This window comes from Octopus sinensis, linkage group LG3, assembly GCF_006345805.1.
Source record: "Octopus sinensis linkage group LG3, ASM634580v1, whole genome shotgun sequence".
NCBI lineage: Eukaryota > Metazoa > Mollusca > Cephalopoda > Octopoda > Octopodidae > Octopus > Octopus sinensis.
In genome coordinates this window covers 129,304,513-129,321,307 of record NC_042999.1, presented here as the reverse complement: position 1 = coordinate 129,321,307, position 16,795 = coordinate 129,304,513, and the positions used below count along the sequence as shown (strand labels likewise).

The following is a 16,795-nucleotide window of genomic DNA, read 5'->3' as shown; positions in this document are numbered from 1 at the left end:
CGTTTTCAGCTCTACAACAATGTCTATATATACACACACACACACATACATAATAGTTTCCAACTTCCAAATCCACTCTCAAGGCTTTGGTTATCCCAAGGCTGAAGAAGATACTTGCCCAAGGTGCCACACAGTGAGACTGAACTTGGAACCATGTGGTTAGAAAGCAAGCTTCTTACCACACAGCCATACTCATTATTTAGTATATCCACACTCCTATCTCTTCTTTAACCATCTTTCATATAGTTTTTAAAAATCTACCCAGTCACCCTCTCTTCTGTTCTTTACCCAGAACCCATTGGAACAGTTTGTCACTGCCACCCTAATTTTTCTTTCCAGCTCCATACTGATTACTTTCACCTACTCTTGTATTGTATTTCTTCTACAGTAAGAAACTTAATGTTCTAGCCCCTTCATTCATACTCTAACTTTTCATTACTTGGCATAAAGTTTCCTATCTCTCTACCATAGTAGTTAATGAAGATCTTAGTCTCACAAGCTACATGGTGCCCTTACTAATGCTGGTGTTACTCTGTAAAGTAAATGGTGTTTGGAAGAGCAATCCACCACAGAAACCATGCCAAATAAGACATTGGAACATGATGTAGTCCTCAGATCCATTGGAACCTGTCAAACTGCCCAATCCATGACAGACATTAAAAGATGATGATATCTGGTCTTAACCAGTTGTACATCAGCTAGTTTATAACCTTAAATCTTTATTGTTATCAATCTATGACTGATACCTTTCCACAACAATCACTGGGCTATAAGAAGGCAAAAGCCATTGGCACCAGTAGCTAGTGGCACTCCTTGAGACTCAAATTTCTCTTCCTTTGGCTTCTACTTCAGACAAAATCTGAAATGCTCATGAAAAAAAAATAGACCAAATCTGATGGAGAATTTTTTAATGTTGTAACAGTGTAGCCCATACATCAACAACTATCTTCAACTTACTAACTTGGGTCTTAATTCTTTTTTTCTATCATGGATTTGATTAATCTGTTGTTTGCAAAAACAAAAAACTAAACTTGTTGTCTTCATGTATAACCTCTCTTTTCCCTCTTATTCTTCATTTTTTAATGTATGTAGGAAAAACTTCTACTTCTTTAACTCTTTAGCATTTAAACTAGCCACATCTGGCCCAAATATTCTACCCATTTAATGTTCAAATGAGCTGGATCTAGCCTCTCACACCAACCTTACAATATCATTCTAAAATAAACCATCACACCACCGAAATCTCAAAGCTACAAGATAATGCACAACTAATTCAAAACAATGTGGATAAGTATTATATTTGACAGAGTAATCTGAATGCTAAAGGGTTAATTGAAGTTGTTACTGCTTAACTTGTTTACTTCTTATACTGCCTTTAATATTCTATGAATTTACCTAACAATCAAGAGTTACTCAACTCTTCTGCTCTATAACTTAGCCTCTGTTCTGGTGTCGCCATTGTCTGATCATTGGTTTCCTCAATGCATATTACTTCACATCAAAATCATCATCATCATCGTTTAGCGTCCGCTTTCCATGCTAGCATGGGTTGGACGGGTCAACTGGGGTCTGTGAAGCTGGAAGGCTTCGTCAGGCCCAGTCAGATCTGGCAGTGTTTCTACGGCTGGATGCCCTTCCTAACGCCAACCACTCCGCGAGTGTAGTGGGTGTTTTTTACGTGCCACCTGCACAGGTGCCAGACAGACCTGGCGAACGGCCACGAACGGATGGTGCTTTTACGTGTCACCGGCACGAGGCCAGGCGATGCTGGCAACGGACACGAACGGATGGTGCTTTTACATGCCACCGACACGGGGCCAGACAGAGCTGGCAACCAGCCACGAACGGACGGTGCTTTTATGTGTCACCGGCACGGGGGCCAGCCGAGGCTGGCAACGGACGCGAACGGATGGTGCTTTTACGTGCCACCGACACGGTTGCCAGACAGAGCTGGCAAATGGCCACGAGCGGACGGTGCTTTTACGTGTCACCGGCACGGGGGCCAGCGAGGCTGGCAACGGACGCGAACGGATGGTGCTTTTACGTGCCACCGACACGGTTGCCAGACAGAGCTGGCAAATGGCCACGAGCGGACGGTGCTTTTACGTGTCACCGGCACGGGGGCCAGCCGAGGCTGGCAACGGATGCGAACGGATGGTGCTTTTACGTGCCACCGACATGTTTGCCAGACAGAGCTGGCAAATGGCCACGAGCGGACGGTGCTTTTACGTGTCACCGGCACGGGGGCCAGCCGAGGCTGGCAACGGACACGGACGGATGGTGCTTTTACGTGCCACCGACACGGGGCCAGACAGAGCTGGCAAACGGCCACGAACGGACGGTGCTTTTACGTGTCACCGGCACGGGGCCAGGCGAGGCTGGCAACGAACACGAACGGATGGTGCTTTTACGTGCCACCGACACGGGGCCAGGCAGAGCTGGCAAACGGCCATGAGCGAATGGTGCTTTTACATATCACCGGCACGGGTGCCAGACGAGGCTGACAGCGGACACGAACGGATGGGTCACTTAACCCCTGCTTTCTGATATATGATTTGATTTTGATTGTTCTCACTGGTCTTGCCGGGTCTTCTCACGCACAGCATACTTCCATAGGTCTCTGGTCATTTCCTTGGTGAGATCTAGAGTTCGAAGGTCGTGCTTCACCACCTCGACCCAGGTTTTCCTGGGTCTACCTCTTCCACAGGCCTAATATCTTCGGCTCCTCTAAAGAGTAGAATCGGTAAATTGATCAGGCCTCTAATAGATCAACTACTCACTAATGGCAGAAAATATGTTATTTCTGACTTTGCAACTAAATGAGTAACAGAAACTTTCTCCTAACTTAAGAAATCAATATCAAAGCCCATACTCCAGCCTCTTAAAAACAGTTTACATGGATGCTGTAGTGCAGCTGTACATTAAAAAATACATCCTACAGTCATCATCACCATCATTCATCTGTTTTCCATGCTGGCATGGATTTGGACAGTTTGACCAGAGCTGGAAAGCAGAACTGCACTAGGTTCCAGTCTGATTTGGTTTGGTTTCTAAGGTTGGATTCCTTTCCTAACACCAACAACTTTACAGAGAATGCTGGGTGCTTTTTACATGGCACCAGCATGGTTGATAGCAGCTGTGCTTTTATATGGCACCAGCACAGGCTCTTGCAGGACAATCCTCTTCAGGAAGGGAAGTAGCGTTAACAATTCTGCTGACCAGCCGTTACAAGCTGCAAGTTTTGATCTGCAAATGAAATGCTTAACATATGACATTGAAGAGGAAACAAGATGCTGCTGTGCAGTATATCATTTTTTAAAATTCATCCTTAACTGTAGCTATGTTAGTATTTACCTCAAAGAATATCATTTAAATATTCTGCCTCACCCGAAATGAAAGGGTTCTGTAAACAAGTATAATTCCAACTGGGCCCTATCTTTGCAGGTATTTAATATAATACCCCTATTTAAAAAGAGAAAATTCTCTGATGCTATAAGCAACTAAACTATAACATTCAATCTTTCTCCAGTTTCTTGCAGTACATATCCACTAGAAAATTTTCTCAAATCATACCAATACACCCTTGCCCTCGAGACTTTTAGATTCATTCTTGAGCCAATACTAACAGTATACAAATTAGAAATCTTCTTAAGTTATTATTTATTGGTAACATTACACATGCAAGCATTTGGGACTAAATCCAAGAAAATGTCAATACTCCTCAACCACATTCCTACTCCTGAGTGGTATTCTTCATTTGTCTTTACTTTCCTGCAATCGCTGCTTATAAACTACTTAAGTCCACCAGTTTTATTTCCCCTCATCACTGCTAAATATTTCAGTCTCCCAAACACTGACTCAACAGTTCACTAACTCTGTCTCATAAAGAGTTTTTTGACGTTCATTCTGCATTTTGGCTGATCAAAAATCTTATCAGTCCATGTGTTTCATCCAACTACTAACCTATATCCTGAAAGTAATTGCTTTTGGACAGCATTGTGCTATGCACATAAGATTCCAAGGCCGATCCTAATGAAGACCACTTGATTAATTGTCAGAGTCAATAACCAACACATTTTAATCACCAGCTCACAGATGCATCACTTCTTCCATCTACCTCCTGCATTTCTATAATGGTCCTCTGTATTACCTAGCAGCATATTTTCTCGACCCAAACCAATCTAACTTCACTCGTAACATCATACACTGTCTCTCTCTCATCTACATCCCATACTAAACATTTTTCCCAAGCCTTCCTGCCATCGAGAAGTTCAATCCTCTGGAACTCCTGCCCCACCCAGGCGTCGATATACAGATATTGAAGCAGAACATCCACTGTTTCAATCTCACTAGCCTCAATGAACCTGTTAAGTAAAATGGAGACAGCTGATCCTCCGATTAACTTATAAAACATTTTTTAGTATATTGACATCCATCGAACAAGGACAGCATCGTATTCTCAGATAAACCACAAAATAAATAAAAAATAGATATCTACTTAGAATGGATGTCACAAACTTGATTAGAAACGAAACCTATTTGTTAACCCAAACCAGTTTGGAGCAAGGAGTAAAAATTAATTTGAAGTAATCAAAGAGAAATTTGATTACTTCGAATAAAATACTACAGAACAGCATGAAGCATGCAAAAAATAAATAGATAAAAATTTTTAAAAATCAATGTAGATTGCTAATGCCAAAAGTGAAAATGTATTAATCTTTTCAAATGAGCTAAGGCATTCTTAAAAATGATTAAGAATGTAGATATGAAAAAGGGAGGAAAAATTCAAATATCTGAAACGTCTCAATTTTTATGACTAGATATTTTGCTTATCTGAAATTGGGGTGTAGTCAGTATATCTCTCCTAACGTGGAGAAAGAAAATCATTTGAAATCATACGGAGAAAAAATGACATAACAATAAATATCAGTAACCAGGAATTACACTTAGCCCCACTAATTCGCAATCATTGAAGATAACAAGAATTAGAAAATTCTGCAACATATTATCCGAGTCTTAAATTCGTAATTGTTTGAGGAAGATATGACCATCAAACAGTTCCGGAGTCAATGTGATATAAATTAGTGTTGTCTATTTCATATCTAAGAGCAGAAGAGAACTTTTGGACCATATGATAAATCATTGTCTATTTCATATCTCAGAACAGCTGACAACGTTTAAGACAAATACACACGCATATTACGTTTTCTTTTAATTAAATAAAAAGACTGAATGAAGTAAATGTATGTTACACTGAAAGTATGTCTGCTGCAGATACGAAAAATCCAGATTTCAGAGTTACCATGCGATGAGTTGTAATTGTGTTGAATGAAATGTAAATTCATATCATACACTTCACTAATGTGCAAAAAAAAAAAAAAAAAAAAAACCTACAAAGTCAATAAATAAATTTAAGTTTAATTCGTTTAGGCTAAATATAGATAGCATTGGGTAAATCTTAGGAGTCACGGTCAGAGATACATAATATACTTCATAATTGTTCGAGTGACAAGCAAATGGATTATAACAGTTAATGAGATTAAATCCCCCTCTTTTACATTAAAGAATAATAATAGTCAAGAATGAATAAAATAATCTGAATTAGAATGGATTTTGAAAGTACATTCTGTATGCTTTCCTTTTCGAAGAAAGCGTTTGACCTTTCCAAAGACATTAAAGGTTGATATAAAAATAACGTACTTACAAACCTTACAGATTTAAATGCATTATATGGAAAGTAGTGTTTTATAAGTTACCAGCTAAGCAATGCAGATTTGAGATTATATAAAAATTAAAGATTATTCTTTAAAAAACCGGAGATTTACAGAAAAAGCTATAAATACACTCACCCGAAATGGCCTCGCAATAAATGCATCATTGTAAAATTTGCACTATATCATGGATAACAAATAAAAAGTCAAGAAAAAACAACTATCGAGCAAAAAGTAATCGCATCAGAACCAAAGCAATGACAGAGGGGACATAGCAGTCGAAGATAGAATAGAAGCAGACGTCCCTTTTGGAAAACACTTTATCTGACGGTACTCATGGCCGAAACACCACAACGGCATTCATACAGAGCTATACATATACCGATTAAATTTAAACTGCCCTTCGTAAGCTAATTCAAAGCTCAGTATCCATTATTAAAAGAATGGTAAGAGTGTTTTGTTTAAATTTTATACTAGGGTTTTAATTAAACAAAAACAATAATATATTCCTTTATCAGAGTAATTTAGATTATATTATTCTAATACATTGTAAAACTCTAAAATAGATTTGATCTAAGTTTTTGTTGCAGTAGAAAATTTTTTACTTCCTTCAGTTATTTAAATAATTATTTTGGCGCTTTTAAAAATAAATCTCGAGCGCTGTATACCTTACACCTGTAGTAGTAAGTATATGTGGCTAAGAATAATGCTATTAGTCCATGCTGGTTGTCGGCACGAGAAGTAAAGATGCATCCAGGACAATAATAACGAAGTAATTAACTAAAATTTTCTGATCTTTATTTTCATTTTTACTGTTGTTGTATTTTCTCCCTGAAATAATGGTAATATACATTATTCAAAATTTACATTATTATTATCTTCGAGTTTATAACTATAAATTACAAGAGATAAAACAAAAACTATTACACTGAGATGCCACTCACGCAAACAACATTACGAGGATAAAACTTGGAAAATGACTGTAAAAGTTTTATTTATTTTTAATTTATGATACGTCTGTTGTCGTTTACTGTAATTTCTCCAGAGATCTAACGCAAGCTATATGATCTAATTTTAATTTTCTCTAGAGATTTAATGCAGGCTATATAATCAGATTTTATTCTGTATTCCTTCACGGATACGAATGATTATGCCTTTAATCTGTCGTCGAAAAATCATTCAGAAATATTTCCTCTCTTTACAAAATTAGTTTTGTCCATAGAAAAAGCTACCTTTAACCCTGATTTCTTCGATTATTTAAAACTTTCGTGTTAGAGTCTTTGTAAACTGAAGGAAAAATATTTTGAAATAAGTGATTGCGTTAACAAAAGACAATAATTAGTAAAATAAAATACATTCCATGTGTCATAACCCTCTAAGAAATGAAAAAAATTGTAGAAAGGTTATTAATGAAGTTGGAAAATGTCGAGTCTTCTACCCAGTTTTTGTTTTTTTCATTTTCTTCTTTGATTCCTTAACTTTACTCTTTTCCAACACACTTTTTCTCGTTTCTGCAAAAAAAAATCTCTGCTCGTTAAAAACTCTTCATTCAAAGTTTGGTGCTGGTAAACAGCCATATCATTATATCATCTGTGCATTATTTATCAATTTGCAGAACCTGATGACTAGAAATATATAATTTGATTTTTAGATAAACAAAGATCTAGAGTTGATTGGCAACTCCAGTTTCTGTAATATTTAACAAATATGAAGCAATTGTTTCCTCTTGAATATAGCACTAGACTCTAGCAGGTAGTTGTCTCCCGTATTTGCCAAAATGTGGAAAATAATTAGATTTTTGATACATCACTAGATTTAATATATTAACACTGACTTTTCTTTCCCTTTTTTCCTCTCTTGTTCATGACTTCACAAATTAATCTTAGTGATTTAAAGAGAAATGGAATTAAATATCTTGCCCTGAAACAACAAACATCTGCAGCAGGATGTAATCGCATCACTTGTGAGTTGGATAAATGAGTGGAGAGGGACGTAATTGAAGGATTAATGTTGCAGTTTTGTTTCAACATCTTCAGTATGCACAAAAACTTGCAGCATCTTGTTGAATCATTTATTTGGCAATATTGCTAATAATAATCTACATCCAACTAATTTTTAGTGATCCACTCCACCTGGTTATAAATTGAGTATGATGTAGAGGAGCATAGCTCATTGCTATAAGCAATAGAGTATAATATAATTGACGTTTTATTGTAGTACTGATCCCAAATCCTGCTATAAATTGGTGTGGGAACACAATTTCTTAGCTGATGAAAGTCTTGAAACTTAGCTACTCACTTCTTTATCTTTGCCAATTAAATATAACAACTTTATGTCCAAGTTTAACACCAACACCTAACCATATCTTTAACTATGACCACTTTATTGTAGGTTTTCAAGCCAGATCTTTAGTCTGAAGGTGATTTCTTCCTGGCACTCTCCTCTAAGTAAGCAACTAAAAAGAAATTTATAATCGTTTACCTTTGAAGAATAGTGTGAGTCGTATTTATTTTCCTAGGGAAGAAAGCTCTGATAGTCGAATAAAAGTAAGGTTGCTGACAGGTTATTTAAAGAGCTGGGGGAGTGAAATTGAGAAATACATGAGGTGGGGCAGGGTGGGGAATTTTAAAATAAAATTTTTTTATCAAACTAGAAATAGCAAGGGTGGTGATAGTGTGTTGATGTACTGTGCTTATTTACCTGCCTACCCACCTTCTCACTACAATACTTCATCCTGTTACCTTATCTGTATCTTTTTGCCATTGTGTGAGGGATATATTTACATACCGGTCAAATTTTTGGCCTCCTTATCTCCTCATCTCATACCATGACAATTCCTCTCTTCACTTTTCAATTTTGACTTGGTTCCTTTCTTCAGATGAAAGACCAAAATAAAGAAATATTATTATATTACAATCCTCATAGCAAATAAACTTTACTAATCTTCCAAAGATTGTATTGACTGATTTTTACCTGACACAGTTCATCACCAGTTTTCTTGTATTTTCATATTTACCCTATATTCATTTTATATTAAAGAAGAAATATTTTATTGTTGAATCTAGAATCTTTTTAAACTAATGATTAAAATTTTTCTTGCTAAGTAATTTTGCTCAAATTTTGGTAGCTTACCACTGATTGAAACACTTTGCTAAATTTGTATATTGTACATTTGAATATGTTTATGCTTATCCTTCCAATTTGATTTCTATAGGTAGTGGGGAAAAATTACACAACATGGCTGATGACGACGAGAACCTTTACCGTTGGGAAACGGCATATGAACGTACATGGTTAGTACAGAGTTTTTTGTTATGAAATTGCCTAATAGCCATAATATTTGATAAGTATTAATTCTAAATTTCATAGAGGAACTAGTTCTTTAAAAAGATCCTCAAAAACATCTTGTTCTTGTATCTCCAATATTAATGATTAATGAAAGGAACCACTGGTCAGTTTTATTTACAGAGCATAAGTAAAATAAGAGCACAGCAGTGAAACTGATAGACTATAATTGATAGGCAGCTTGCTTGGAAAATTTTCATAAGCAAAAGTCTTTGCCTAAAAGTTAGATGCAAAAGTTAAACAACAAGCTGATCTTACTTGCAGAGAGGCAGTTAAATAATTTGCCAAAAAAACAAGAAACATGAAATATTTTGAATAATGATATTGTATCAAAATGAATCAAAAGAGTATGTGTGAAATGGTATGCCTGCTCCTGCCTTCACTTGACAGTTTAAGGAATATGCATGAAAGTGTTTTTGAGTATTTGATTAGCAATCTGATAGATTCCATTCAATAAGAGCAATACAAGTGCCAGTAGTACACTTCAAATAACAGATAATGAATGAAACGATTCTGAACATGTAGACAAAATGGCTGAGTCTGGAATATATTTCAATCTTTAGATATCTACATTAAATGTAAAACTAAGGCAGCAAGCTGGCAGAATTGTTAGCGTGTCAGACTGAAGGCTTAGTTGCATTTTTTCCATCTTCACATTCTGAGCTCAAATCTGCCATGGTTGACTTTGTAAAATAAGCACCACTTAAACACTGGGGTTGATGTAGCCATGGACTTGCTGGCCTTGTACCACAATTTGAAACTTTTGTTAAATGTAGGACTAACCAGATCCAGGTAGTGCTTGAGTAAAGACTATGATTTGTCAAAAAAATGGCTTTATGACCACCTTCTGCTGTATGAAAGATGGCTGTTATATCCTACATCAAAAATATTTCTTGGAAACTAGAAGTAAATAGAAAATGATAATTTCATAAAGAAACTAAAATTTTAATTTAATGAACCAAGTTACAAACAGACTTTATAATTTACAGGGAGGCTATAAAAGAAGATGAAGCAGGTTCACTACAAGCTAGTGTTGCTGAGATTACTCAGAAAACGAAGCGTCGGCGCTTATTGGAGCGTATTAGTAATGTTCGTCTTGGTATGGTAAGTCAACTTGTAATTTTCAATATAATTTGAAATAAATTTTCGTTTATTGATAACTTATTGATATAAATTCTAGATAGTGGCCTAGAAGAGTCACTACAGAACTGGAAAAATACTTTGGAGTATTTAGTTACAACTCTTTACATTCTGTATTCAAATCTTACTGAGGGTGACTTTGTTTTTTATTCCTTTGTGGGTTGATAAATAAGTCAAATATTTTAATTTAGATTGACTGTACTCTATAACTTTGTACTAATTATTTGATGGATTCAGTCTTATAGATAAGTAATTTAACAGCTGAAATGATACAAAGCTATTTAAACTAGGTCTCAGTATGATAACTTTTAAACTGAATTGTATGACACTGATGTTGTTAATAGGGTTATTAATATGAATGTTACAAATCGAGACATTTAACATATTTTACAAGTCGTTGAAGCCTCTACATAATCATTCGATCAGAGAAATAGTAAAATCTCCTCAGCTCATATCTACCATCATAAGAAGAGTAAGAACACATTGGAAAATTTGGTCATGGATATATAAAATGATGGAATGGTCAAAGCAGGAACATCTTTGATCAGACGTCTGCTCCATCAGGGCTGACCTGAAGCTAAAATAATAGTTACATCAGTTATCTCCCTTCAGTAGGTCCATTTTTTTTTTTTTTTTTCTGTTTTCATCTGGAAATATTTTTGATTACCTTAATATTGATTTCTTTTTTTAATATACTATTAAGTATTCTGCAATTGTGTGATTACCCATATTAAATACATGACTGTGTGTGTCTTAATAATCGTAGCAACCCATCAGTACTTTAGTGAGGGTTAGCTCGAAATTATTTGCTAGGTAGCAGAAAGGATGAAATGGTGTACTAAAAGATTTGCAGTATTTAGTATAACACTTTACAATCTAATTTCAAACTGTACGAGGATTATCTTATTATTCATCTTCCAGGGGTGATAAATCTTTAATTTTCTACTTATTTAGACTGCAGCCATGCTAGGGTACCACCTTGAGGAATTTAGTCACACTAATCAACTCCAGTACTTATTTTCTTTTGAAACCTACTACTTACACAGTGGAACTGAACCCAGGACCATGTGGTTGGGAAGCAAACTTCTTACCTCACAGCCACACCTGTGCTTATGTATAATGTATAATTTTTTAAAAAATAAATTCTATAGATTAAGTCTGAGAAGGAAGACCTTTTTGCAGGGTTTCCTAGACTGATGGGAAGAAGAAAAGTGCTCAGACTGAAGATTTGGTCCAAGTATTTGCTAAATCCATCGCCTAAAAAGAGTATAAGTATTCCAGTGGACTTCCACATGAGTTCTGTCTATTCCAGTTTCATTTACAAAGCTTAGATCAGCCAGAGGCTTTAGTAGTGGACATTTACCCAAGATGCTGTGTAGTGTGATAAAACCCAGAATCGCATGACTGTGGAATCAACTTCTTAACTATAGTATCATGTCCATTCTCATTACGTTTAATCAGCTCTAAATCTGAGGTATTAACCTAAAATTAGAAATTCATCATCATCATCATCATCATTTAACATCTGTTGTTCATGCTGGCATGGGTTGGATGGTTTGACCAGAGCTGGGGAACCACACCAAACTCCAATCTGATTTGGCATTGTTTGTATGGTTGGATGTCCAACCACTTTACAGAATGTGCTGGGTGCTTTTATGTGGCACTGCACAGACGCTTTTACGTTGTACTGCTTGAGTGCTTTTATGTGCACCACACAGGCACTTTTATGTGACACTACATGGGTGCATTTCACATGGCACTGTATAGGTTCTTTTACATGGCACCACACAGGCACTTTTATGTGACACCATCATGAGTGCTTTTCACTACCAGAGAAACATGTCTTAACACTTCTGCTTTGGAGTACAAGTCTTCTTGAGTACAGCAAGGCACCAGGCATCTTGGTCCTTTGTCATCTCGCCTGAAAGGTTCAGCATCCGGAGATCATTCTTCAGTACTTAATGAATTATTATTATTATTAATCTGAATAGTACAGGTGTTGTATAATATTTATTTTGATACACCTTCAGATTAAACTTGAGGTCTTCATTTACCTTAACATGTTGAGTACATTATATGAAAGGGATTACATTTTTCAGTTGTTGTTTGTATTTAAATCCTAGCAGGATAAATTCCAATATAAAATAGATGAGCTGTACACTGACTTCAAAAGTCTTTAAAATAGTTTTCCCTAAATATCACAGCAACTTGTCACCATTATTCCTGCACCGCAAAGCCTTAATTCAGTGAACCTATAATGAAAGACGTTCCAACCATAGCCATTCCATATTTTTTCAAGCACATATCCAATATGGCTTTCCTCTTTTTCAAGATGGTGGAGGGCGATTTGCTGGTTAGAGCTTCCCTCATATTGTCTTCTTAAGTAAGATATTCAGCTAACTGCTGACATTGGCGGCTCCAATATCTTTACAGGCTAAATGAAGAGTACTTCAGTGCTTCTGAAGGTTAACTTATATTCTACAAATTAATAAGAATTCAATATTTGTAGAATTGAACAAGGTAATGAGCTGGCAGAATCATTAGCACACTTGGTAAAACGCTTAGCAGCATTTCATTTGTCTTTACAGTCTGAGTTCAAATTCTGCCACGGTCGATTTTGTCTTTCATCCTTTCTAGGTTGATAAAATAAGTACCAATTGAGCACTAGGGTCGAAGTAATCGACTTACACCTCTTCCAAACTTACTGGCCTTGTGCCAAAATTTGAAACCAATATTAGTAGGATGGTGGATTAGCAGAATCATTAGAGCTTTGGGCAAAGTATCTATGATATTTAGCTATGGCTCTTTACATTCTGAGTTCAAATCCCAATAACTTCAAGTTCACCTTTCATCCATCTGCAGATAAAATAAAGTGTTAAGTGTTCATGTTGATCTGATTACATCCCTTCCCAATAACTTGCTGGCCGTGTTAGAAATCAAAATTAGAATTGATAGGTAATTATTGTTACAAATAACAGAATGGAAAAGAAAATGAGGAAGAAATAAAACTTTCTGGTTATATTGCATCTTCATAAAACAAAATAAACTTGCTGATTATTAAGTAATGAAGTATTATTATTCCTACTGTAGCAAGTGTTGAATTTTTAAGTTTTATTAAACAATACATTTTTAAAGATTTAGCAGTGGAAGAAAAATGCATTTTGTTCTTAGTTACTGATTTCTTTTAATAATGTAGGTGTTAATGTTGGAAAGATTGATGTTTAACCTTAAGTCAGCCTGACACCTGATCTAGCTGACCTACAATTAAAGACCTTCTAGATAAGACCATCCTGTCTTTTTTTTTTTATATAGACACAGTGTAGTGCATATCTTAGTTGCTATGTGTACATGATTTGTAGGATAAGTACAGCTTATCTCTGCTGACTACTAAAAGACAACTAAAATGGGTGAATGGTGAACATTAAAATGATGAGGATGATGACGGGTATATTTTGGATTACATTATCCACTGTGTCCTTTTTTTTTTTTAAAGATATCAGTGTGTGGTATGAAGGAGATTGGGCTTCAGTTTTAGCATGTCTGGTGACAATATAGAGGATCGTTCTTTGGAAAATTAGCACATTGGTGACATGCTCATTTTCAAATTAAACAACTGTTTTTAAAAGAATATTTTTTCAGGCATGGCTGTGTGGTAAGAAGCTTGCTTCCCAACTGCATGGTTCTGGGTTCAGTCCTATTGCATGTCACCTTGAACAAGTGTCTTCTACTATAGTCTTCAGCCAACCAAAACTTTGGTCCTGTGAGTAGATTTGGTGGACAGAAACTGAAAGAAGCAAGTACTGGGGATGATATATTCAAGTAAAAGTTTTTCAGGGCAGTTCCGCAGCATGACCGCAGTCTAATGACTGAAGTGAGTAAAAAGTAAAAGATAATTTTTTTTTTTTTTTTTGCAGATGCGTCATTTGTTTCTGATTATTGATATGTCTGAAGCCATGGTGGATCCTGATTTAAAACCAAACAGATTAGCAGCTACTGTCAAAGTATGTTTTATTATTATTCTTTAATCGAAACTAAAAATCTAAATTTAAACTGCTAAAATTGTTATGAACTCTGTTTATATTAAGTTTTTAATTCCATTTCTTTTACTTTTCCAAACTTGAATACCACTTCTTCAATTATCTTATTTGTTTTTAAATCTTCTCAGACTACTGTCACCATTTTACTACAGAACATTTGAGCTCAGGCCAGCAAGATATTTTCTGCGTCACTCAATCTGCTCAACATAGATATTTCTTATTTCTTTATTGCCCACAAGGGGCTAAACATAGAGGGGATAAACAAGGACAGACAAAGGGATTAAGTCGATTGCATCGACCCCAGTGCATAACTGGTACTTAATTTATTGACCCTGAAAGGATGAAAGGCGAAGTTGACCTTGGCAGAATTTGAACTCAGAATGTAGCAGCAGATGAAATACCACTAAGCATTTCGCCCAACGTGCTAATTTTTCTGCCAGCTCTAGATATTTCTCTAGAAACTCCTTTTGTTAATATGTTCTCATATTTCAAATCTTTAAACATGTTTAAAAACCTTTTTTTTTTTAAATCATAGATGTGACTTGAATGTTGATCATATTTTGAAATTTGACCCTAACTGATCTTATCTGCTTAGTCCCTGGGTTACAGTTTTAAAATTCTAATTGACTACATTGTTACTCCATGCAACAGGTCTGCTCAAGCAATCACAGTCACACAATCTGATATGTCTCATGAATTTCTTATTCCTAATAAGTAATTATTTCCTTGGTCGCTTTACACTTATGCTTACACTAGGTCATACTTCACTCATTCCTGTTCCATCAGTGTTCATTTTATGCATTCATAGGCCATCTTCCAATGATATATCAGCACTCTTACACAGTCATCATACGTTTTTTTCAAGTTACATATAAAGATATTTCTTGCTTTCAGTTGAGTCAAAAAGATGTCTCCTACTTTCTATATTGCCACTACTCCTGAAACTAATTGGTTGAATATCAGCTAACATCTCTCCTGTTGTCAGCCAATCTGTTTCAACCACCAACACCCTGAACTAATCATTTACTCAGTCCTTGCTTCCTAAAGCAGTGTTACCATTTTCCCTCCCCACCAATGCAGTTCCTGCTGGCATTGACCTAAGGTGTTCGAATTGAATATGACCTGCTTTGATCTTATCAGTCACAGAGGACTTGTGAAGATTGTGGGCATAGATCCTCCTTCAGACAAAGCCATGAAAATATAGAAACAAAAAGATTTAAGTCTATTGTTAACTGGAGGCCAAGCCTCAGGGTATTACCATTGCATAGACAGTCATTATGAAGCTGAGTGTCAGTCGCGAGTGGTGACACTGCATTGAGCCAGCTTCTGCTGTGAGGCTTAGAGGCCTCATCTGAGCTCAACCAAGTTGTTTACTGTCTACTCCAGTAATATTGAACTTTTATGAATGAATGACTGAATACTTTTGTCAAAGCCCAACTTTCTATTTAAATCTCTTAACCTAAAAAATCACTCTTACATGTTTTGTACTTTTGAAACACTAATTAATTTTTTAGATTCAAGTTACCTGCTTATAAAACATCCTATAAATACCAATTCTGAATTGACTTTTCAATACTGAGGAATATAACTGTTGCTTTGTTATTTTGTATACAATTGATTAATTTATATAACTGAAAATTGATTAATTTATATAACTGTTCTTTGTTCATAAAATAAGTAATTATTTCTTATTTCTTTTCTACAGCTTGCTGAAAATTTCATTGAAGAATACTTTGATCAAAACCCTATTAGTCAGCTTGGTATTATTGTAACACGAAAGAAAAGAGCTGAAAAAGTTACTGAACTTGGTGGTTTGTTGATGAGCCTTCATTTCTAATTTTGATCAGTTTTATTTACAGTGGACGGATAGGTGTCCATCTTGATTGTTGTTCATCAGGTGTTCTGGTGGAATTTTGAACTCAACCCTTTATTTGACTAATGGGGTACACTTTTCTCATTCCTAGATATGTTGATTTTATTTTTCAAGTCCCTCCCTGCGATCAAACTTAGTATCCGAGGGTTAGTAGCCCACATCCTTATCCACTATGCTATATGCCTGTGGGCAATTATAGAATGACTTTTAGGGCTTATAAACCTAGTATTTTATCTTTTCTTAATACTGGTTCCCATATTACATTCATATCTACACTCGGTCTGCTTAGGAGGTTATTGTGTCCTAGCATATGTGCATCTTATTTTAATTTTTGTATTTTCCAAGGGTGTTCTCTATTGATTATTTTAACTTCATCCCACAGCAGGAAGTGGTCTCTGTTTTACCATACATTAGCAGAGATACCGACCTTGCTCAAGATTAAGATGGCATAGTTTTTTTATTTTAGTTGTTTTAGTCATGTACCTGTGGCCATGCTAAAGCACCGCCTTTGATTGAAAAAAAATCGACCACAGGATTTATTCTATGTAAGCCTAGTACTTATTCTATCTGTGTCCTTTGCCCAACTGCTAAGTTATGGAAACAAACACAGCAACATTGGTTGTCAAGCAATGGTGTGAGTACAAACACAGACAAACACACACACACAAACAAACAAATATACACATATA

The 16,795-nt window shown here is 35.7% G+C and overlaps 2 protein-coding genes across 5 annotated transcripts in view; one reads left to right on the top strand and one right to left on the bottom strand.

The window, feature by feature from the left end:
- Window positions 1-6,085, bottom strand: part of LOC115209186 (dynamin-like 120 kDa protein, mitochondrial) — a 66,785-nt gene extending 60,700 nt beyond the window's left edge. For all 3 annotated transcript variants that reach the window (XM_029777428.2, XM_029777429.2, XM_029777430.2), the window contains exon 1: window positions 5,850-6,085. In XM_029777428.2, coding sequence (XP_029633288.1) covers window positions 5,850-5,878 — 29 coding nt within the window. In that variant the 5' untranslated portion in view covers window positions 5,879-6,085. The remainder of the gene's footprint in view (window positions 1-5,849) is intronic.
- Window positions 6,086-6,371: 286 nt separating this feature from the next.
- The window catches only part of LOC115209354 (general transcription factor IIH subunit 2), a 28,338-nt gene continuing 17,914 nt past the window's right edge, over window positions 6,372-16,795 (top strand). The window contains exons 1-6 of one of the 2 annotated variants that reach the window (XM_036501312.1): window positions 6,416-6,483; window positions 8,103-8,158; window positions 8,926-9,004; window positions 10,046-10,160; window positions 14,111-14,197; window positions 15,939-16,044. In XM_036501312.1, the coding sequence (XP_036357205.1) occupies window positions 6,431-6,483; window positions 8,103-8,158; window positions 8,926-9,004; window positions 10,046-10,160; window positions 14,111-14,197; window positions 15,939-16,044 (496 nt within the window). In that variant the 5' untranslated portion in view covers window positions 6,416-6,430. Of the gene's footprint in view, window positions 6,484-8,102; window positions 8,159-8,925; window positions 9,005-10,045; window positions 10,161-14,110; window positions 14,198-15,938; window positions 16,045-16,795 lie in introns of both variants that reach the window. The other variant, XM_029777723.2, reaches the window with a different exon arrangement.